General features: G+C 48.9%; 1 protein-coding gene and 1 long non-coding RNA gene across 4 annotated transcripts in view; both read right to left on the reverse strand.

Annotated features, from left to right (window-relative positions):
• LOC121877568 overlaps positions 1 to 24,487 on the reverse strand; it is a 40,683-nt gene extending 16,196 nt beyond the window's left edge. The window contains exon 1 of the mRNA XM_042383367.1: positions 23,700 to 24,487. Within this exon, the coding sequence (XP_042239301.1) occupies positions 23,700 to 24,396 (697 nt within the window). The 5' untranslated portion in view covers positions 24,397 to 24,487. The remainder of the gene's footprint in view (positions 1 to 23,699) is intronic.
• LOC121877567 lies at positions 13,794 to 16,518 on the reverse strand. 3 transcript variants are annotated; one of them, XR_006091018.1, is made up of 3 exons: positions 16,483 to 16,518; positions 14,051 to 14,249; positions 13,794 to 14,014 (listed from the first exon to the last, which is right to left on the reverse strand). It is a non-coding gene; the product is annotated as an uncharacterized LOC121877567 (long non-coding RNA). The 3 variants fall into 3 exon arrangements; XR_006091016.1 differs by having other exon boundaries at positions 14,051 to 14,258; positions 16,481 to 16,518; XR_006091017.1 differs by having other exon boundaries at positions 14,051 to 14,271; positions 16,483 to 16,516.
• Positions 24,488 to 25,800: the final 1,313 nt, after the last annotated feature.

The raw sequence follows: 25,800 nt of genomic DNA on the forward strand, positions 1-25,800 counted from the left end.
TATATAAACAAACTCAAACTTCGACATAAAACTCGTCAGCACGTGTGAAAAAATATATGTAAAATTTAAATACATACACATAAAACAGCGATTCATTTATGATAGCGCCCTCTATTGGACCATAAACACTAACAATAACAATAACAACAATAATAACAACAATAATAATAATAATAATAATAATAACACTAATAATAACAATAACAATAACAATAACAATAATAATAATAATAATAATAATAATAATAATAATAATAATACAATAATAATAACAATAATAATAATAATAATAATAATAATAATAACAATAACAATAACACTAATAATAATAATAATAATAATAATAACAATAACAATAATAATAATAATAATAATAATAATAATAATAATAATAACAACAACAACAATAACAATAATAATAATAATAATAATATAATAATAATAATAATAATAATAAGTCACCAAATTATTCATGGACACGTTACACATGTACAATAATTAAGAGCTAATGGAGGCACGGGCTTGGTATCCTACAGCGCCTACCTCCCTCCTCTCTACAACACCTCCCCACCATCCCCCTCCTCCTCCTACACTTCCCTTCCCCTACCTCCTCCCTCTCTACAACACCTCCCCACCATCCCCCTCCTCCTCTACAACACCTACCCACCATTCCCCTCCCTCCTCTCTACCTCCCCACCATCCACCTCCCTCCCCTCTCTACCCCTCCCCACCATCCCCCCTCCTCCTCTCTACAACACCTCCCCACCATCCCCCTACCTCCCTCCCCTCTCTACAACCCTCCCCACCCATCCCCAACCTCCCTCCCCTCTCCCCCCCCCATCCCTCTCTACAACCCCCCACCATCCCCCCTACCCTCCCTCCCCCTCTAACACCTCCCCCACCATCCCTCCTCCCTCTCTGTACCTCCCCACCATCCCCCCTCCCTCCCCTCTCTCTACCCCTCCCCACATCCCCCCCTCCTCCCTCTCTCCTGCACCTCCCCACCATCCCCTCCCTCCTCTCTGCCCCTCCCCACCCTTCCCCCTACCTCCCTCCCCTCTCTACAACCTCCCCCACCATCCCCTCCCTTCCCTCTCAAACACCATCCCCTCCTCCTCCCCCCTCCCCTCTACAACACCTCCCCACCATCCTCCCCTCTCTACAACACCTCCCCCCACCATCCTCCCTTCCTCCCTCTCTACAACACCTCCCCACCATCCTCCCCTCTCCCCAACACCTCCCCACCATCCTCCTCCCCCTCCCTTCCTCCCCTCTCTACACCACCTCCCACCATCCTCCTTCCTCCCTCTCACTACAACACCCTCCCCCACCATCCTCCCTTTCTACAACACCTCCCCACCATCCTCCTCCCTCCCCTCTCTCTAACCCCTCCCCCACCATCCTCCCTTCCTCCCTCTCTACAACACCTCCCCCACCATCCTCCCTTTCTACAACACCTCCCCCACCATCCTCCCCCCTCCCTTCCTCCCTCTCTCTAACACCTCCCCACCCATCCTCCCCTTCTCCCTCTCCACAACCTCTCCATCCTCCCTTCCTCCTCTCTAACACCTCCCCACCATCCTCCTCCCTCCCTTCCTCCCTCTCTACAACACCTCCCCACCATCCTCCCTCCCTCCCTCCTCCCCTCTCTACAACACCTCCCCCACCATCCTCCCTTCCTCCTCTCTCCAACACCTCCCCACCATCCTCCTTTCTCCTTACCTCCCCACCATCCTCCCTCCCTCCCTTCCTCCCCTCTCTACACACCTCCCCACCATCCTCCCTTTCTACAACACCTCCCCACCATCCTCCCTCCTCCCTTCCTCCCTCTCTACAACACCTCCCCTCCATCCTCCCTTCCTCCCTCTCTGGCCTCCCCACTCTCCTCCTCCTCCTTCCTCCCCTCTCTACAACACCTCCCCACCATCCTCCTTTCAACACCTCCCCATCCTCCTCCTCCCTTCCTCCCTCTCTACAACACCTCCCCCACCATCCTCCTTCCTCCCCTCTCTACAACACCTCCCCCCACCATCCTCCCCTCCTACAACCCACCTCCCCCCACCATCCTCCTCTCTCTACACCTCCCCCCACCACCTCCCCTCTCTACAACACCTCCCCCACCATCCTCCTTCTCCCCCCTCTCTACAACACCTCCCCCCCACCCATCCTCCCTCCCCTCCCTTCCTCCCTCTCTACAACACCTCCCCACCATCCTCCCTCTCTCTCCCTACCCCCCCACCATCCCCTCCCCTCTCTACAACACCTCCCCCACCATCCCCTCCTTCCTCCCTCTCTACAACACCTCCCCCACCATCCTCCCCTTCCTCCCTCTCTACAACACCTCCCCCACCATCCTCCCTTCCTCCCTCTCTACCTCCCCCACCATCCTCCCTTCCTCCTCTCTACAACACCTCCCCACCATCCCCTTCCTCCGTCCTCTCTAACCACCCCTCCCCCCACCATCCTCCCTTCCTCCCTCTCTACCTCCCCCACCACCACCCCCTCTCTCACCAACACCCTACATTAATGAGACCAAGTGAACCTCCTTATATTTCCCTCCCTTCCCCTAAGTGGTGGCCCAACCCCCCCCTCCCCTTCTATCCAGTCCCTCTTCCTACCAGAAAGGAAAAGAAAGAAAGAGAAGAGAGAGAGAGAGACACACACCGTCACGTCTGCCTGGGGTGCTGGTTGGAATATCTACTGTATAACTCAATCCAGTACTTTTTCACTCGAGGATCGTGACTGTTCACTTAGGGTGTTTGACTGGTGACCAGGTGTGTGTGTGGGTGTGTGTATGTGCGTGTGTGGGTGTGTGCGTATGTGTGTATGTGCGTGTGTGTGTGTGTGTGTGTGTTTTATTCACCTTTCCATATTAAAAGACAAGCATAATCTGTTCGAGTCAGGACACACAAACATACCGAAACTTAAAAACTTTCTTGTCGCGAACTTTAAAACAAGAATTTTAATAATTGTCCAACATCCTCTTAAGACGATCACAAGTAATTACCAAGAGAAGGCCTCAAACTGGACCATATGTGGCCAGAAACTGTACAGGTCCACACTCCTAGAAACAATGGAGGTTCAGTCATCAAACAGGGAGTATCGGGGCCACACCGCCTCAGAACATGCATTATAATGTCATCAAAACTGTCTTAAAGGCGATAGAGGTTCAGTACATATACACGGTGGCGGGGAGTGTGTTAAGGCCGCTGCACTGTGTCACCCATATTAATGACCACACCTGCACCCTACAGTAACACAAGCAGGCGCCCCGTTGTATTGATGTAATGTGAAACGCCGAGCATTACATTCCGCTGGACAGGAAAGTGAGAGCAGTTCATGCCTGGGGAACCACTGAGTGTACTAACAAGTTACAGAGAGTGAAGGATGAGTAACTGTACTCAGGGAAGAGTCCATGTATAGTCCAATGGTTAAAAGCAGAGTGCGGCAACTCCCTAACAATGTCCTGAAGTTTGCAAGGGGAGGGTTATTAGTCCTGAAGGGTCGTGATGGTGGGGGACCTGGATGAGGAGGAGGAGGAGGTTTCAGGCCACACCAGGCTGTATGTAGTAGTAGGAGGAGGGGAGGGAGGGGTGGGGGGCATGAGTGAGGCGTCTACACGTTTAAGAGGCTCAGGGTCGTCCATGTACTTCCCAGGCAGAGATCCATAGTCGTCTCGTGTAAACACTATCAGAGGAGCCAATCAGGAGAAAGTGACTCTCTCTCTCTCTCTCACACCAGGATCTGACCCCCATAGTCTTAAACCCACACCCCCACCCGTTACTAACCCAGCCCATAGCCTCCCGCCCCATTAATCAGCAGTGGGCAGCATTACGATCGCCATGAAATTGAGTCTGACGTAAAGGTGTTATCACTAGCTGGCAGACTCAACCATGGGGCCAGCCAGCACTTGCCTCTCTCTCTCTCTCTCTCTCTCACGTATAAACAGAGACTAGTATACACAAATACCTACATACTACACATACACAGACATACACATGCATAAACATAACAGTTTTTGCCACCTTTACCCTCTCTCTCTCTCTCTCCTACCTCCCATCTCTCTCTTATCCCCCACTTTCTCTCTTCTCCCCTCCATCTGTCTCTCTCCATAATACACTCTTGCCTCTCTACACACCTCTTCCCCCTCCCTCCCCCCTTCCTTTCCTGTCTGCCCTGCTCGTCTTCCTGTTCCTTATTTAGCTGCCACCTTTCCGGCGTCTTTCCCAGTCTCAGAGCCCCCCCCCCTCACTAATCTGTCTCTTCCTCTTCTACCTTCTATTCCTTTTCTTGTTATTCGTTATTTCTTCTCTGTTTTACGTTACTCTATTGTTTATTTACACGTGTCCGTCTTTGTGTTAGTCCGCGAATTAATGTTGCTGGTATTATCATCATCATCATCATCATCATCATCATCATCATCATCATTATATTCTTAAGCATCAGTACAATAAGTAATCATACACCTATATCATAATTAAACAATATATTTTTTTTTTCAAACAGTATTATTTATCATATTATTTCAGTCTTCCTCTCAGAAATATCCTTCGTTTTTCATAATTTTTCAGTCACTATTTATGAAATTTTGTTCCAAGAATTTGTTCATGTTTTTATTTTTTTTTCACTCATCATCAATCATTTATTTCAGACATTATTTAGATATAGTTACAACACACACACACACACACACACACACACACACACACACACACACACACACACACACACACACACACACACACACACACACACAGAGGCTTATCACCATACTACACACCCACACCATCACAGTCTACCTGTACTACAATACAACACACACCTGCTACAACACTGTCTACATGTGCAGCATCTTTCCATACACACAGTACAACACTACCTCTACAAGATTACATACCTGAAAGTGTGTATGGGACACACACACACACACACTATCTATCTATCTATCTATCTGTCTGTCTGTCTGTCTGCCTATCTGTGTCTGTCTGTGTCTGTCTGTCTGTGTCTGTCTGTCTGTCTCTGTCTATCTGTGTGTGCCTGTCTCCCCCACAAGTCATTGGTCACCCCGCCAGAGGGCCTCGTGCTCTAACATCCAACAGTTGTGGTGCCATCTTCCAACTAGTGCCTATCCTGGTAGGCACTAGTTGGAAGATGGCACTACCCGGGATAGGCACGATCCAGGGCTGGCACTATAAGGGGCTAAGAACCGCTCAGGTGAGGCACTAGGCCACGACTCTGTCAAAGTGGCACTCACAGGGGGCCAGACGCTCCAATTGTGGAAGGTGCCACTTAGGGTCATTCATTTAACCCGCCCCCCCCTTCCCTCCCTTGTACCTGAATCAATACCTGTGGCTCTCTCTCACACACACCTTGGGAGAGCGTACACACTGTACTACACACGCCCTCACTCTCTTCTCACACACACACACACACACACACAGTAGTAGTGACTAAACTATTGAGAAAGAGACTGAGAAAGAGACAGACAGACAGACAGACAGACAGACAGACAGATAGACGGATGGATAGACAAAAGACTGAAATAGTGAATACCTGAACGCGAGAGAGAGAGAGAGAGAGAGAAGCGCGCCAGGGATCAGCCTTGTTGACAATAGACGGTTAGACTGTGGGCGTTTAGGAGGGTACAAAACAGTTTCGCTACTGTTAATTGTTGGGTGGTAGTTGTGGTGGTGAGTAAGTACTGGTGGTAGTGTGGTAAGTAGTGGTGGTAGTGGTTTGTGGTAGGTGGTAGTGATAGTATGTGCGTGGTGGGTTGGCAGGTGATGGTAGTTGTGGGTGGTGGTGGTAAGTAGTGTGGTGGTGGTTCGTAGTTAGGTGGTAGTGATAGTAATTAGTTGGTGGTAGTTGTGGTTGGTGGTGAGTTGTGGGTGGTGGTAGTGGTGGTGAAATGAGTGGTGGTGGTGGTAAATGTGGTGGTAGTGGTGGTAGAAGTAGTGGTGGGTGGTGGTAAGTAGTTGGTAGTGGTGGTAAGTATGTGGGTGGTGGTAAGTATGGTAGTGGTTCGTGGTAGGTGGTAGTGATAGTAGTGGGTGGTGGTAGTTGTGTGGTGGTAGTTGTGGGTGGTGGTAGTTGTGGGTGGTGGTAGTTGTGGTGGTGGTAGTAGTGGGTGGTGGTGAAGTAATGGTGGTGGAATGATAGTGGTGGGTGGTGGTGATAGTAGTGGGTGGTCTTAGTATTGGTAGTTGGTAGTAGTGGCTGGTAGTAGTATGTGATGAGTGAGGTAGTGGTGGTAGTTGTGTGGTGGTAGTAAGTTGGTTGCTAGTGATTAGATTGGTGCTAGTGGTGGGTGGTGATATAGTAGTGAGTGGTAGTGAATTGGTGGTAGTAATTGATTGGTGGTAGTGGTGGTAATGGTAGTAGTGGTTAATTGATAGTAGTGGGTGGTGCTGGTAATTAGATTGGTGTTGCTAGTAGTGGGTGGTGTAGTAGTGAAATTGGTAGTAGTGGTGGTGATAGTAGTGGGTGGTGGTAGTAGTGGGTGGTGATAGTAGTGGTGGTGATAGTAGTGAATTGGTGGTAGTGGTGAATTGGTGATAGTGGTGGAGTGGTGGTAGTAGTGGGTGAAGTGGTAGTAGTGGTGGTGGTGATAGTATTAGGTTGGTGGTGATAGTGGTGGTGGTGGTGATAGTAGTGGGTGGTGGTGATGGTGGGTGGTGGTGATAGTAATTGTGGTGGTGATGGTAATTAGATTGGTGGTGATATGAGTAGTTGTTGGTGATGGTAATTAGATTGGTGGTGAGTAGTAATTAGTTGGTGGTGGTGAGTGGTGGGTGGGTGGTGATAGTAGTGGGTGGTGGTGATAGTGAGAGTGAATTGGTGGTGATGGTAGATTGTTGGTAGTAATTGGTAGTGAAGTAGTGGGTGGTGGTAGTTGAGTGGTGGTAGTGGTGATTGGTGATAGTAGTGGGTGGTGATAGTAGTGGGTGGTGATGGTAGTGTTGGTGCTGGTAGTGGAATGGGTGGTAGTGAGTTTGGTGGTAGTAGTGAATTGAGTGGTGATGATAGTGTGAGGTGATAGTGAGTGGGTGGTGATAGTGGTGGGTGGTGGTAGTAGTGGGTGGAGTGGTGATGGTCGTGGGTGGTGGTGGTGATAGTATTGGAGTGGTGGTGATAGTAGTGGGTGGTGGTGATAGTAGTGGAGTGGTGGTGATAGTAGTGGGTGGTGGTGATTGTAGTGGGTGATTGGTAGTGGGTGGTGATGGTAATTGGTGGTGGTAGTAATGGGTGGTGTTGTAGTAGTGGGTGGTGGTAGTAGTGGGTGGTGATAGTAGTGGGTTGGTAGTAGTGGGTGGTGGTGATTAGTGAGTGTGTTGGTGATTGTAGTGGGTGGTGGTGATAGTAGTGGTTGGTGATAGTGGTGAAGTAGTGGTGATAGTAGTGGGTGAGTGATAGTAGTGGGTGGTGATAGTGAGTGGGTGGTGATAGTAGTGATTGGTGATGGTAATTAGTTGGTGGTGATAGTGGTGGGTGGTGGTAGTAGTGGGTGGTGGTGATGGTAGTGGTGAAATTGGTAGTAGTAGATTGGTGATAATGGTGGGTGGTGATGGTAATTGAATTGGTGGTGATAGTAGTGGAATTGAGTGGTTTAGAGTGGTGGTGGTGATAGTAGTGAATTGGTGATAGTAATTGTGGTGGTGGTGGTAATTGATTGGTGATAGTAAGTGGGTGGTGGTAGTGGTGAATTGGTGATAGTAGTGGTGGTGATAGTAGTGGGTGGTGAGTGGTGGTAATTGAGTGGGTGGTGGTAGTAGTGAATTAGTAGTGGGTGAGTAATTGATTGGTGGTAGTAGTGGGTGGTGGTGGTAGTGGGTGGTGATAGTGGTGGGTGGTGGTAGTGGTATGGTAGTAGTGGGTGGTGATAGTAGTGGTGGTGATAGTGGTGGATGGTGGTGGTGGTGGTAGTGGTGGTGGTAGTAGTGGGTGGTGGTGATAGTAGTGGGTGGTGATAGTAATGTTGGTGGTGGTGGTGGTGGTAGTGATGGGTGGTGATAGTAGTGGGTGGTGAAGTGGTGGTAGTAATTGAATTAGTTGGTGGTGGTGGTGATAGTAGTGGGTGGTGGTGGTGGTGATAGTAATTGATTGTGGTGTGGTGGTGGTAGTGGTGATGGTGATGGTATGGGTGGTGGTGGTGATAGTGGTGTGGTGGTGGTGGTGGTGGTAGTGAGTGTGGTGATAGTAGTGGGTGGTGGTAGGGGTGGTAGTAGTGGCCAATACTTTTTCTTCTACCTGTTAACTCGCTATAAGGTGCTCAGTGCTGGCTGTACCTAACACTTACTACGTCCGCAACACAACTAAGTACGTCCGCAACACAACTAAATACGTCCGCAACACAAGTAACAAATACGACCGCAACACAACTAAGTACGTCCGCAACCAACTAAGTACAGCCACCAACTAAGTACGACCGCAACACAACTAAAGACGTCCACAACCAACTAAGTATGACGCAACACAACTAAGTACGACCGCAACACAACTAAACGTCTCCAACAAACTAAGTACGACCGCAACACAACCAAGTACGACCGCAACACAACTAAGTACGACCGCAACACAGCTAAGTACGACCGCAATAAGTACGACCGCAGCACAACTAAGTACGTCCGCATCCTAACTAAGTACGACCGCAACATAACTAAGTACGTCTGCAACAAAACAAATACCAGCACAACTAAGTACGTCCGCATCCTAACTAAGTACGACCGCAACATAACTAAGTACGTCCGCATCCTAACTAAGTACGTCCGCAACATAACTATGCACATCCGCAGCACAACTAACTAGCTAAGCCATTGTCATAATATAGGTCAAGAAGATTAGAACAAAGACTGATGATGATGATGATGATGATGATGATGACGATGATGACGATGATGAGGCTCCTTAAAGACCGCCCATTATGCAATTTTCCCTGACACCATCTACAACAGGTACACCCTACTACATCCTGACACCATCTACAACACCTGACAACATCTACAACACCCTGACAACATCTACAACACCACAGCATCAACACCCACAACATACAACACCCATCTAACAAACCCTACACATCTACAACCCGACACCACTACAACACCAAACCCACAACACCCGACACCCCCACAACCCTGCACCATCTCCCACCACAACACCCTGACACACCACCACAACACCCTGACACCATCTACAACACCTGACACCATCTACAACACTCTGACACCATCTACAACACTCATACACATACAACACCTGACACCACCTACAACACCCGACACACACCTCTACAACACCCTGACACCATCTACAACACCCCACACCACTACAACACCCCTACAACACCTGACACCATCACAACACTCTGACACCATCTACAACACCCTGACACATCTACAACACCCAAACACTCTGACACCATCTACAACACCCTGAACACCTCTACAACACCTGATACCATCTACAACACCCACCTACAACACCCACAAGACACCATCTACAACACCCTGACACCATCTACAACACCTGACACCATCTACAACACCCTGAACACCATCTACAACACCTGACACCATCTACAACACCCTGACACCATCTACAACACTCTGACACCATCTACAACACCCTGACACCATCTACAACACCCTCCATCTACAACACCCTGACACCATCTACAACACCCTGACACCATCTACAACACCCTGACACCATCTACAACACCCTGACACCATCTACAACCTCCTGACACCATCTACAACACCCTGACACCATCTACAACACCCTGACACACCATCTACAACACTCTGACACCATCTACAACACCCTGACACCATCTACAACACCCTGACACCATCTACAACACCCGCCATTACAACCTCACAATCTACAACACCCTGACACCATCTACAACACCCCTGACACCATCTACAACACCCTGACACACCATCTACAACACCCTGACACCATCTACAACACCCTGACGCCATCTACAACACCCTGACACACCATCTACAACACCTGACACCATCACAACACCCTGACACCATCTACAACACCCTGACACCATCTACAACACCCTGACACCATCTACAACACCTGACACACTATCTACAACACCCTGACACCACCACAACACTCCCATCTACAACACCCTGACACCATCTACCCCTGACACCATCTACAACACCCTGACCCATCTACAACACTCTGACACCATCTACAACACCCTGACACCATCTCAACACCCCTCTACAACCCTGACACCATCTACAACACCCTGACACCCATCTACAACACCCTGACACCATCTACAACACTCTGACCATCTACAACACCCGCACCATCTACAACACCCTGACACCATCTACAACACCCTGACACCATCTACAACACCCTGACACACATCTACAACACCCTGACACATCTACAACACCCTGACACCATCTACAACACCTGACATCACAACACCTGACACCATCTACAACACCCCACACACCATCTACAACACCCTGACACCATCTCATACCCTGACACCATCTACAACACTCTGACACCATCTACAACCCTGACACACCATCTACAACACCCCATTTACAACACCTTGACACACCATCTACAACACCCTGACACACCATCTACAACACCCTGACACCATCTACAACACTCTGACACCATCTACAACACCTGACACCATCTACAACACCCTGACACACCATCTACAACACCCTGACACCATCTAAAAAACACCCTGACACCATCTACAACACCCTTGACACCATCTACAACACCCTGACACCATCTACAACACCCTGACACACCATCTACAACACCCTGACACCATCTACAACACCCTGACACACCATCTACAACACCCTGACACCATCTACAACACTCTGACACCATCTACAACACCCTGACACCATCTACAACACTCAAACACCATCACAAGAAGTATTTACTCACCACCTTCGGATAGTTAAAATCACTATTAAAAAATTCACTATTTTACAACGTTGTCCTGTTCACCATAACTCACTATACCATCACCATATCTGTTTATCTTGGTCACAATTACATACAAATGTCACTATAGTTTCAGAATCATAAAAAATATTTCTCAATTTTTTTTTTTAATTATTTTTTTTTCCTCACTAAGAGCTTGTGTGTTGGTGGTATAAGTGCCAGTCAGGGCATCAGTGCCACGGGGAGGGAGTAAATGGCACTGTCTGTTACTAACCCGGCACCGTGACACACTAACAAGGTATAGCCCTAACACACAGACAATCACTGCCGTCACCACCACTGCCTGACCCACCACTGCCTGACCCACTCACCCACTGCCCAAGCACAAGTATACACAGCTGGACACACATACACACCCACGTACACAAACGCACACATACCGGACATAGGCGATCATGTCACTTAACACACACATGGGATCAAGCACACAATGACATGCACACATACAGACACATACTGAGACACACACACATAATTTTACACACTAACCTACACACACACACACGTCTGATTGCCTAGGAACGATGATGATCAGTAATTACGCTCATCACCTGAAGATTAGCTCCCCACCAGCTTATATCACCTGAGCCTTTAACTAATGCTAACCTAACCTAACTTAACCTAACCTAGACTACTCTGTAGTTACCTGGCCCTTGAAATAACAGTTATCCTGGTGAATTAAGCGATAACTAATGTGTGTGTGTGTGTGTGAGAGAGAGAGAGAGAGAGAGAGAGAGAGAGAGAGAGAGAGAGAGAGAGAGCACTGCTCCTCTGATACAGCCAAGGTGAAAAAGTGCCACACTAAAATAATCCCAAATATGGCCAGGGATGAAGGAACAGTGCCTGATATCAATAATAACAATAATAACAATGATAATAATAATAATAATAATAATAATAATAATAATAATAATAATAATAATAATAATAATAATAACAACAGTAATAATCATAATATTAATAGTAGTAATAATAATAATAATAATAATAATAACAACAACAGTAATAATAATAATAACAGTAATAACAATCTACCCTTATCACTGTGGGTTTTAACATTGTATATGGGATGGGATGGGATGGGATGGGGTGGGATGGAGGGTGGGGTGGGGGTGGGGTGGGGGTGGGGTGAGGGGTGGGGTGGGGTGGGTGGGTGGGTGGGGTGGGGTGGGTGGGGTGGGTGGGATGGATGGGATGGGATGGGATGGATGGGGTGGGTGGGTGGGTGGTGGGTAAGGGTGGTGGGTGGGTGGGTGGGTGGGGTGGTGCATAACAAAATATACAAAAATTAGCTCAATAAATTATAAATATTAAGATAAATGTAGGAAACAAAAGAGAATTACAAGAGAAAAATGAATAAATGAGAAGAGATGAAAGAAAATAAGGTAATAAATAGAGGAATAATGAGAAAGGTGAATAAATAGAGATATGGAGGAAAAATAAAGAAGATGGGAATTAACAAGGAACGAATGAAGGGGATAAACAAGAGAGATAATAATAAAGAAGAAATGAGAGAATGTGAGAGAAACAAGGATGTAAAAATAAAGAAGAAGAAGAAGAAGAAGAAGAAGAGGGAAAGTATAAGACACAAGAAGAATCAATAATAAACAAAAAGATGGATGAAAATACGAGTAAAAATAAGAAAAAAATACACAAAGAAACGATGAGTAAGCGGACACACACACACACACACACACACACACACACACACACACACACACACACACACACACACACACACACACACACACACACACACACACACACACACACACACACACACACACACACCAAAGCCCAAGTGAATGAATGAATATGGTGAGAGACTGAATAGGATAGGGTGGGGGCACAGGGACCAAAAAAGGATGCCAAGGTGGATGAGGGAGGGAGAAGGTGAATGAGGGAGGGTGAAGGTGGATGAGGGAGGAGTGAACGAGAGAAGGGATGAAAGGGGAAGACTGAATACAGAGAGAGAGAGAGAGAGAGAGAGAGAGAGAGAGAGAGAGAGAGAGAGAGAGAGAGAGGGGGACTGTCTCACCATCATCATCACAGCAGTTGACAGAGATGATAGGAGGCATCACTGATACAGTAAGGAGCTGGTAATAGCAGTACGGAGGGCTTCATCCTGTAGCAGCTCTCAGCCTCCGACACTCTCCTACCTGTCCACCGCTCACACCTCACCTGGCGCCACGGACGTCAACAACACACCAGGTAATCAGACACCTGGCGCCACGGACGTCAACACACCAGGTAACTGTAAACACACCTGGCGCCACGGGATGCCCAACACACCAGGTAACTGTAACACACCAGGCGCCACGGACGTCAACACACCAGGTAACTGTAACACACCTGGCGCCACGGACGTCAACACACCAGGTAACTGTAACACACCTGGCGCCACGGACGTCAACACACCAGGTAACTGTAACACACCTGGCGCCACGGACGTCAACACACCAGGTAACTGTAACACACCTGGCGCCACGGACGTCAACACACCAGGTAACTGTAACACACCTGGCGCCACGGACGTCAACACACCAGGTAACTGTAACACACCTGGCGCCACGGACGTCAACACACCAGGTAACTGCACACACCTGGCGCCACGGACGTCAACAACACACCAGGTAACTGTAACACACCTGGCGATTCTTAAACCGTCAACACACCAGGTAACTGTAACACACCTGGCGCCACGGACGTCAACACACCAGGTAACTGTAACACACCTGGCACCACGGACGTCAACACACCAGGTAAGGTAACTGTAACACACCTGGCGCCACGGACGTCAACACACCAGGTAACTGTAACACACCTGGCGCCACGGACGTCAACACACCAGGTAACTGTAACACACCTGGCGCCACGGACGTCAACACACCAGGTAACTGTAACACACCTGGCGCCACGGACGTCAACACACCAGGTAACTGTAACACACCTGGCGCCACGGACGTCAACACACCAGGTAACTGTAACACACCTGGCGCCGCGGACGTCAACACACCAGGTAACACACCTGGCGCCACGGACGTCAACACACCAGGTAACTGTAACACACCTGGCGCCACGGACGTCAACACACCAGGTAACTGTAACACACCTGGCGCCACGGACGTCAACACACCAGGTAACTGTAACACACCTGGCGCCACGGACGTCAACACACCAGGTAACTGTAACACACCTGGCGCCACGGACGTCAACACACCAGGTAACTGTAACACCTGTGGCTATTACCTTTTAACACCAGACAGAGTTAACGAACATAACACACCTGAGCTATATATATGCCAGGTAACACCATCAAGGGACACACCTGACACCAAATAACACATATCAACACACACCCTTCCACACCACGGATCACACTGACACATCTTTTCAGCTGACGCCAACGCAGAATCAACAAGAGCTGACGGAGACACCACACAACAGCTGACACTTCTGTAAACACTTGGCACTCACTGTTTACACGTCACTATCAGCCAATCACAGGCAGCCATGAACGAATGACTCACTGTTTACACGTCACTATCAGCCAATCACAGGCAGCCATGAACGAATGACTCACTGTTTACACGTCACTATCAGCCAATCACAAACAGCCATGAACAGGCCAATGACTCGCTGTTTACGTCACTATCAATGATACGGGCAGCCATGAACGAATGACTCACTGTTTACACGTCACTATCAGCCAATCACAAACAGCCATACTTGTAACTCTCAGCCAATAGGAATCACGGCGCTAAAGGTGTAAATACTGAACTACTCTGCAAGATTCATGCATGTGTGTGTGTGTGTGTGTGTGTGTGTGTGTGTGTGTGTGCGCGTGCGTGTGTGTGTGTGTGTGTGTGTTTACAGTCACACTATATTATTACATAGCCTTTAAAGACTGGATTAATTACTACAGGTAAAATAAATGACATATACTTTAAAAAATAATAATTAATAGAGGACATTAATTAGCGTGTATGAGAATCACCATTAATCATTACTAATCGTCATTACCAGTCACCATAACCAGTCACCAATCACCATCGATAACTAACAATCACCATCAACACACTACATAATCACCATCACCCACTACCAATCACCATCACCAGCCACCGAGCGTGACCACCTGAGCCACCAATAATTAGAGGAGAGAGAGAGAGAGAGAGAGAGAGAGAGAGAGAGTAGGTAAATTAAGTGGGGAGAGGGAGGGATGGAGAGAAAGAAGAGTAAATGTGATTAGTAAGATAGAAGGAAGGAAGGAAGGAAGGAGAGAAGAAAGGTAGGGGAAGGAGGGAAGGGGAAGGTAGAAGTGGGAGATACAGATGAAGGAAGGAAGAAGGAAGGAAGGAGGAGGAGGGAGGGAGGAGGGAGGTGTAGTAAGGAATGTAGGAAAAGGCGAGGAGGGTAGGGGAAAGTTGGGAGGAGCACTATTGAGGGAGGAGGGGTATTGAGGGAGGGGGTGTGAGAGGAGGGAGGGTGTGTGAAGGGGAGGGAAGGTCATTGTAGGAGAGGGAAGAGGAACTGTATGAGGGGAGGTGTTTGGGAGATTGTAGAGGAGGGGGGAGAAAATAGGAAGGGGGGGAGGGACTGTGTAAGGGGGGAGGAGGAGGACCCCACACTACACTACCTTACCCCTCCACTTCACACACAACACATCACACCACATCACATCACACCATTCCCGTATCGCCTCACCACACTACACACATTCCTCTCTCTCTCTCTCTCTCTCTCTCTCTCTCTCTCTCTCCACGGACTGATCACGGACTGGCTGATCACTTATACGCACTGTAATTTAAAAGTTATTTCCTAAATAAAAACGAATTGTCTGTTCCCAAGCCAACTGTTTCGAAGCCAGGTGTTCCCAAGCCAACTGTTTCGAAGCCAGGTGTTCCCAAGCTAGCTGTTTCGAAGCCAGGTGTTCCCAAGCTAGCTGTTTCTATGTCAGCTGTTTCCATGCCAGGTGTTCAGTGACAAGATAAACTTTGAGCTGTGCGTCGTAATCTGGAAGTAGGTCACATCTCGCCCCATCAGGTGCGTCAGTGGACCTCTCGACGCCCACATCCTCAACACTCGAGTGAACAAGTTGTAAATATACCATATGTTTGTTTACACAGTTTGCAAATGATTTCATATCACTGGTGTTTACAGTTACACGTTAGTTGTGTTTACACTTGTGTCAATATGTAAACAGCACGTTAACTTCTCCTGTAGTGTTATAATGTTGCAGCCAGGACATATGTACAGTACACACCGACAGTGCCAGTGTACACCAGAGCGTAACGACAGTGCCAGATGTACACTAGCGAGAGGCACCCTGTACATGTATCACGTACAGGAACGAGGCGCGTCATGTACTCAGTGAACAACAGCGTGAGATGATCGACAGCTTACACACACACACACACACACACACACACACACACACACACACACACACACACACACCGGGAGACTAAGACACGTGTTGCTGGTGGCGGCGACACACACCAAGTGGCCCTCGTCACCCCCGCCACACAAGAGCTGACCCTGATGGCTAATTAAGGAGAAAGACATGGCACTTTCTGAATGGAAGTGCCACACAAGCAGACTAGTTGGCACCTTACCCACCCCCACCCCCCCTGCCCTCTGTCTCTCGTCCGGCCCTCAGTTGTCAACGAATTGCATAACAAATCATTTCCTCGTTGACAAAACTGAACTGACAGCCGCCACCACCCGCCATGACATAACTCCACAACACCATCAGGTAGTCATCACCCATGGCAACATTCACCATCACTCATGGCAACTCATTCACCGTCACTCATGGCAACACACCGTCACTCATGGCAACTCACCATCACTCATGGCAGCTCACCATCACTCATGGCAGCTCACCATCACTCATGACAGCTCACCATCACTCCATGGCAACTCACCATCACCATGGCAGCTCACCATCATTCATGGCAACTCACCATCACTCATGGCAGCTCACCATCACTCATGACAGCTCACCATCATTCATGGCAACTCACCATTACTCATGGCAGCTCACCATCACTCATGACAGCTCACCATCACTCATGGCAGCTCACCATCATTCATGCAACTCACCATCACTCATGGCAGCTCACCACTCATGACAGCTCACCATCACTCATGCAGCTCACCATCACTCATGGCAGCTCACCATCACTCATGGCAGGCAGCCATCACTCATGACAGCTCACCATCACTCATGACAGCTCATCACTCATGGCAGCTCACCATCATTCATGGCAACTCACCATCACTCATGGCAGCTCACCATCACTCATGACAGCTCACCATCATTCATGGCAACTCACCATCACTCATGGCAGCTCACCATCATTCATGGCAACTCCACCATCACTCACAGCTCACCATCACTCATGACAGCTCACCATCACTCATGGCAGCTCACCATCATTCATGGCAACTCACCATCACTCATGGCAGCTCACCATCACTCATGACAGCTCACCATCACTCATGGCAGCTCACCATCATTCATGGCAACTCACCATCTCATGACAACTCACCATCACTCATGGCAGCTCACCATCACCATGGCAGCTCACCATCACCATCAGCATCAGCTCACCATCACTCATGGCAGCTCACCATCACTTATGGCAGCTCACCATCACATGACAACTCACCATCACTCATGGCAGCTCACCACCACCATGGCAGCTCACCATCACCATGGCAGCTCACCATCACTCATGGCAGCTCACCATCACTCATGGCAGCTCACCATCACCATGGCAGCTCACCATCATTCATGGCAACTCACCATCACTCATGGCAGCTCACTCATGGCAGCTCACCATCACCTCACCATCACTCATGGCAGCTCACCATCACTCACATGGCTCACCATCACCATGGCAACTCATCACCATGGCAGCTCACCATCACTCATGGCAACTCACCATCACCATGGCCATCACTCATGGCACTCACCATCACATGACAACTCACCATCAATCATGGCAACTCACCATCACTCATGGCAGCTCACCATCACTCATGGCAACTCACCATCACTCATGGCAGCTCACCATCACCATGCAGCTCACCATCACTCATGGGCAGCATCACTCAGCTCAAGTGCAGTCAACCATCACCATGGCAGCTCACCATCACTCATGGCAGCTCACCATCACCATGCAGCATCACATTCATGGCAGCATCACTCATCACTCATCACTCACCATGGCAAACTCACCCATCACTCATGGCAGCTCACCATCAGCATGGCAACTCACCATCACTCATGGCAACTCACCATCACTCATGGCAGCTCACCATCACTCATGACAACTCACCATCAATCATGGCAACTCACCATCACTCATGGCAGCTCATGGCAACTCACCATCACTCATGGCAGCTCACCATCACTCATGGCAGCTCACCATCACTCATGGCAGCTCACCATCACCATGACAGCTCACCATCACTCATGGCAGCTCACCATCACTCATGGCAACTCACCATCACTCATGGCAACTCACCATCACTCATGGCAGCTCACCATCACTCATGGCAGCTCACCATCACTCATGACAGCTCACCATCACTCATGGCAGCTCACCATCACTCATGGCAGCTCACCACAACACAACAAAATTGGTAGTAATCTTGACTGCGTGTGCTTAACTTGGTAAAACATTTGGCACTTGCTCCAGCCATCTGCACCACACACATACACACACACACACACACACACACTGCGCTGTGTTGTAATCTTTCCCTACTGCATCACGCCCTTCCATCCCCCTCCCACCATCTGCCCTCCCTCCTTCTCTAGCCGCCCAGCTGTTAGGAGGAGCGACCCCATTACTCCATTAACTATCATTTAAGTCGACCACAATGGGTAGGGTCAAGGTGGACGTAACAGTGAGTCACCTCCCTCTGCCCTACAGCCACTGGGTTACCTGGCCAGTGTTTACGTCCCATAGGTGTTGTTGGTCACGTGGGTCTACATGGATCACCTCAAGATTAGCCCCCACTTTAATCCTACCCCTAACGTAACCTAACCTAACCTAACCTAACCTAACCTAACCTAACCTAACCTAACCTAACCTAATTCTAACCTAACATAAACCAATCTAACCCTAACCTAATTTATAAGCTGAATCTAATTTATGTCTAAACTAACGCGACCTTAACACTAGCCCATGTCTAACCTAACCTAACCTAACCTTACCTAACCTAACCTAACCTAACTAAGCTTAACTAATCCTAACCTAACCTAACTTATGTCTAACCTAACTTTGCCAGGATGGAGTAGGTAAGTGGATGGGGGAAGTGGGTGCCGTGGGTGGGTGCCGTGGGTGGGTGCCGTGGGTGGGTGACGTGGGTGGGTGGCGTGGAATTGGAGTGCCGCGGGTGGGTACCGCCCGGGTGGGTGACGATGGGTGGGTGCGTCGCAAAATACCGTGTGTTGGCCCGTAATGACGCGTATTGTGTGTGTGTGGCCTTCCCTTAACACACTAGACTAGGCAGAAGGAGCAGAGTTGAGATGTTTTTCAACCACCGCCAACCATACGACCCACTGACCAACCATACAACCAACCACACTGACATCAAACTAACCATCCAGCCAAGTCACCAACCAATCAACCAGCGAGGCAACCAAACAATCTGGACACGATCCTCTCGGTAAAAGCAGAAGGCTGGGAAACTACAGTATGTGCACCGTGTGGAAGGAAGGAAGGAAGGAAGGAAGGAAGGAAGGAAGGAAAACCCTTTAAAATAACAATGATGCATGAAATCAGTCATGGGCGAGAGAGAGAGAGAGAGAGAGAGAGAGAGAGAGAGAGAGAGAGAGAGAGAGAGAGAGAGAGAGAGAGAGAGAGAGAAAAAAGAAGGAACTTTCATTAGGGGGAATGTGTGCGGGTGGGAGTGTGGGGTGGGGAGTGGGGTGAGGTGCTAGGGTGAGGAGGTGTAGGGTGGGAGGGGCAAGGGTGGGGTGGGGAGGGAGTAGGGTGGGGTGGGGAGGGGCCAAGGGTGGGGGAGGGATGGGAGTGGGGAGGGGGTAGGGGTGGGGTGGAACTCAATGTCCCCTCACAGTGGCATGGCTGGACTAAAATCTCTCCCCCCTCCCTTCCTCATGACCTCTGGCCCACCTCCCCACCCCCTTCCTCACTTCACTCGGTAGTTCTTGACAATGTGAAAAATCTTATGGAATGATGTTATTACGAGTATTTTGAGTGTGGGGTTAATATTATTATTGTTATTAGTAGTAGTCGTAGTAGTCGTAGTCGTAGTAGTCGTAGTAGTCGTAGTCGTAGTAGTAGTAGTAAAAATATTATCATTCTTATCATTATTTTTATCATCATCATCATCATTATCATCACTATCACCAGTAGTGTTTGTAATTATCAAAGGCAGAAATCTAGGTCCACTTCCATCATGGCGGCCATAACGTTATGAAAAAAAGTACGAACCTAACCTAACCTAACCAAACCAAAGCTAACCAAACCAAAGCTAACCTAACCTAACCAAACCAAAGCTAACCTAACCTAACCAAACCAAAGCTAACCTAACCTAACCAAACCAAAGCTAACCTAACCTAAACTAATCTAACCTAACCAAAGCTAACCTAACCATGACCTAATCTAACCTAACCATGAACCTAATCTAACCTAACGAAACCAAAGCTAACCTAACGAAACCAAAGCTAACCTAACCAAAACAAAGCTAACCTAACCAAAACAAAACTAGCCTAACCAAACCTAACAAACCAAAGCTAACCAAACCAAAGCTAACCTCACCAAAGCTAACCTAACCAAACCAAAGCTAACCTCACCAAAGCTAACCTAACCAAACCAAACCCTCCCAACCACGTCTAGAGAGGATATTCAACAGGTTTCTCAGCCAGGAGGAGGCGGGCGTCTGGTCCAGCTGCCACACCCACCACCACCACCCACCCAAGGGAGACCGGGCCTAGGGTGTGTGCGTGTAACTGCGCATCACATATATGACTAAAAGCGCGCGCGCACACACACACACACACACACACACACACACACACACACACACACACACACACACACAGACTCACACACACACACGGACTCACACACACACACACACACACACACACACACACACACACACACACACACACACACACACACACACACACACACACACACACACACACACACACACACACACACACACACACACACACACACTTCCTCCTCCTCTTCTGCACTATTTACACCACTACGACACACAAAGGACTACTGCTACACAAACACACACGTCCCAAAACCCCAACCTAACCTAACCATACCAAAGCAAAGCTAAGCTAAGCTAACCCCCCCCATTAAATTCTAGTTAGATACATATTAATATCCACACCATTAGTCATAACCCAGGTTAGATTAGTGAGCGTATCTAGTTAACCTAACCTAATGCAACGAGACCCCTTCTAAGCAAACCCAACCTAACCTAACCTAACCTAACCTAACCCAACCTAACCTAACTTAACCTAACGCAATGAGACCCCCTCTAAGCAAACCCAACCCAACCCAACCTAACCTAACCTAACCTAACCTAACCTAACCATATTACCAAAACAAGCTAAGCTAAGCTAAAGCTAACCCCCCCATTAAATTCTAGTTAGATACATGTTAATATCCACACCATTAGTCATAACCCAGGTTAGATTAGTAGGCGTATCTAGTTAACCTAACCTAATGCAACGAGACCCCTTCTATGACAACCTAACCTAACTTAACCTAACGCAATGAGACCCCCTCTAAGCAAACCCAACCCAACCCAACCTAACCTAACCTAACCTAACCTAACCTAACCCAACCTAACCCAACCCAACCCAACCCAACCTAACCTAACCCAACCTAACCCAACCTAACCTAACCAATGGACCTTATTCCAAATATCTCAAAATAAACTATGAAGAACTGACTACATTAATCTGTTTAACTGCCTGGTAAGAAATCACGTCTCTGCGCACTTTCAACGCCATCTTAACTACCGCTCTTGTGTTGTTGTAAGTGAACCATCATTTAGACCAATCAGAGTCTATAGTTAAAGACATGATATTAACTTGAGGTCTTAGTGTGTGTTAAGTGGAGTCGTTAAGTTAAGTTAAGTTGTCAGGTCCGTCTCTTGAGTTAAGTGAGGAAAATATTATTACGAGTCTTTTAAAGAATCCCACGTAGGATATTATGAACCTTTAAGAGCACAGACGGACAGACAGACAGACAGAGACAGACAGAGAGAGACAGACAGAGGCAGACAGAGGCAGACAGAGAGAGACAGACAGACAGACAGAGAGAGAGACAGACAGACAGAGACAGACAGAGAGAGACAGACAGACAGATAGACAGACAGAGACAGACAAACAAACAGACAGACAGACAGACAGACAGGAGCAGACAGACAGACGGAGCAGAGACAGACAGAGAGAGACAGACAGAGAAGGGTGAACAGACGAACAGACAGACAGACAGACAGACAGACACGAACACGAACAAACAGAAAGACAGACAGACGGAGCAAAGACAGACAGACAGAGAGACGAACACGAACAGGTAGAACAGACAGAGCAGGCAGACAGACAGACAGACACAGACACACACACAGACAGACAGACGGAACGAGCAGACAGACAGACGAACAGACAGACAGACACACACAAACACACTAAGGAGAGCCACGAAACCTATCTTCGTAAAACAACCAAATCGAGAGAGAGAGAGAGAGAGAGAGAGAGAGAATGTGTGTGTGTATGTGTGTGTGTGTGTGTGTGGCAGGGGGAGGCTATAATCACCTTTATGCAACATTAAACTCTCAACCAACTAACAGGCCATTAATGAGACCATCACATCAGAGACCAATTTGAACTAATTGTGTCCTAACCAACATCCTCCCGCTGCTGCCAAGGTCACCCCTGGCCCCGTCCACACCATTGTTGCACCACACGTTAGCCACACCACCACACCACAATGGCCACACTTCATAATCTAACACACTGGCCACACCACCGTAGCCCTAACACTACACAACGGGTCATATTACTACTGAAAATAGCCCACACAATAATACACGCCCTCTACACTACACACTCACACCATCACCATTATAATCACCATCACCACCAACATTATCATCACTATCACCGTCGTCACCACCTGGTATAAGTGATGATCTCATTCTCGTTTTAAAATATTCCAGAGCGCGACATTCCTCTTTCAGTTACGGGAACTCATGAATACCTCAGACTTGAGTCATTACCCATCACAAAACTCGCCCCACACACCGCACGCGGCCACTTACCCATCACAAAACTCGCCCCACATACCGCACGTGGCCACAACCATAACTAGAGAGCATGGCCACGATGGCAGACTACTGTGACGGAGGACTACTGTGACGGAGGACTACTGTGACGGAGGACTACTGTGACGGAGGACTACTGTGACGGAGGACTACTGTGACGGAGACTACTGTGACGGAGGACTACTGTGACGGAGGACTACTGTGACGGAGGACTACTGTGACGGAGGACTACTGTGACGGAGGACTACTGTGACGGAGGACTACTGTGACGGAGGACTACTCTAACTCTGAGGTTAATGAGTGAAGTAGATGTTGACCTGTGGAGGACGACCTACCTTCCTCTACAGCCAGGGAGTTCCTGATGGAGTACCTGGGGGCGGCTGTGGGCGCCACCCTCACCTCCAATGACCCAGTACCACCGGCGGTCACGGTAGAGGTTGTGGTGGTCAAACTGGAGGTCACGGAGGAGGTCACGGCCGAGTTAGACTCATTGGAGGTGGTGGAAGACCTGGAGGTGTCCGAGACGTTGGACTTCTTCCTGGACGTCAGTTTCCGGGATCTTGTGGTCTTGGCGGTGCTGGTGGGGACGGGCGGGGCGCGGGGCTTGGTTGAGGTCAGCATACGGTTGCTGCTGATGGCTCGCTCGTAGCTGGCTGACCTGGTGATGTGTAGCACCGGGATGTTGACCCTGCTGCCCCCCGCCCCTGCCTCCTGGGACACCTGCACGGCCACATCAGTACCATCTGCTCCGCTACCTGTGTCGGCAGTGCCACCCTGGAGGTCATTAAGGGCGTCCACAGTGGCGCCGTAGTCTGGGACCTCCCGGATCGCAGTGGCCGACAAGGGCACGACCCTACTGGCATACCTGGATAACCTACGTAGGAAACCACCGCCAGCAGGAGCGAAGGCTCGAGGGGTGGGGCGGGGTGGTGCTACTGACGACGCCGACGGTGGTGTCGGGTGAGGGGCTCCAGCAGGGTCGTCACTCACCGCTGCCCCACTGATGGTCACCACACCACGATCACCTTTCATCACCCCACACGCGCCTCCCTACACCTGACTCTTAACACACTCGCCACATAGTGTTGTTGTGCTCCACCTTCACTACCTGTAAGGCCTCACTTGTTTCACCTGTAATGCCAACAACACTTGACTAAACATCATTCTCTCACACTTGTAACACAACACTTGTAGACAACAGATCTATGTTTAATGTTCCGTTAAGTTTACTCCACTTCACAATCAACTACTGACAGTTAGAGTCAAGGCAGGTAAACACTGAGGACCACCTGAGGGCCGCCTTCACCTACACCTGCCGGGCTACACAGGTGGTAATCATCACCAGCTGCAACTTAACAGCTTCTCTAAATAAACGAGGCCTATTACTGTACCGGCGAGAGCGCACACACACACGCACGCGCACGCACACGCACGCACGCACACACACACACACACACACACACACACACCTTCCAATGTTTACAAATGAGACCTGAAGGAAACGATAACATATTGTCTTGGTGTTATTGAAGATGTCAACAACAACAGAATAAGTGTTTACCTGTAGACTACACTGAGCCGTCGGTACACAAGGAGACAGTGTAGCCGACATCACACTGACTACACTGAGCCGTCGGTACACAAGAGACGATGTAGCCGACATCACACTGACTACACTGAGCCGTCGGTACACAAGGAGACAGTGTAGCAGCATCACACTGACTACACTGAGCCGTCTAAAAGAACGTGTAGCCGACATCACCGACTACACTGGCCGTCGGTACACAAGGAGACAGTGTAGCCGACATCACACTGACTACACTGAGCCGTCGGTACACAAGAACAGGCGCACCGCACGCCAAGGAGACAGTGTAGCCGACATCACACTGACTACACTGAGCCGTCGGTACACAAGAGACAGTGTAGCCGACATCACACTGACTACACTGAGCCGTCGGTACACAAGGGAACAGTGTAGCCGACATCACACCGACTACACTGAGCCGTCGGTACACAAGGAACAGTGTAGCCGACATCACACTGACTACACTGAGCCGTCGGTACACAAGAGACAGTGTAGCCGACATCACACTGACTACACTGGGCCGTCGGTACAAGGAGACAGTGTAGCCGACATCCACGACACACAGCCTCGGTACACAAGGGACAGTGTAGCCGACATACCGACTACACTGGGCCGTCGGTACCAAGGAGACAGTGTAGCCGACATCACCGACTACACTGAGCCGTCGGTACACAAGGAACAGTGTAGCCGACATCACACTGACTACACTGGCCGTCGGTACACAGGAGACAGTGTAGCCGACATCACACTGACTACACTGAGCCGTCGGTACACAAGATGTAGCCGACATCACACTGACTACACTGAGCCGTCGGTACACAAGGAGACAGTGTAGCCGACATCACACTGAC

The sequence above is a fragment of the Homarus americanus genome, unplaced genomic scaffold, assembly GCF_018991925.1.
Source record: "Homarus americanus isolate GMGI-L3 unplaced genomic scaffold, GMGI_Hamer_2.0 scaffold22601, whole genome shotgun sequence".
Classification (NCBI taxonomy): domain Eukaryota; kingdom Metazoa; phylum Arthropoda; class Malacostraca; order Decapoda; family Nephropidae; genus Homarus; species Homarus americanus.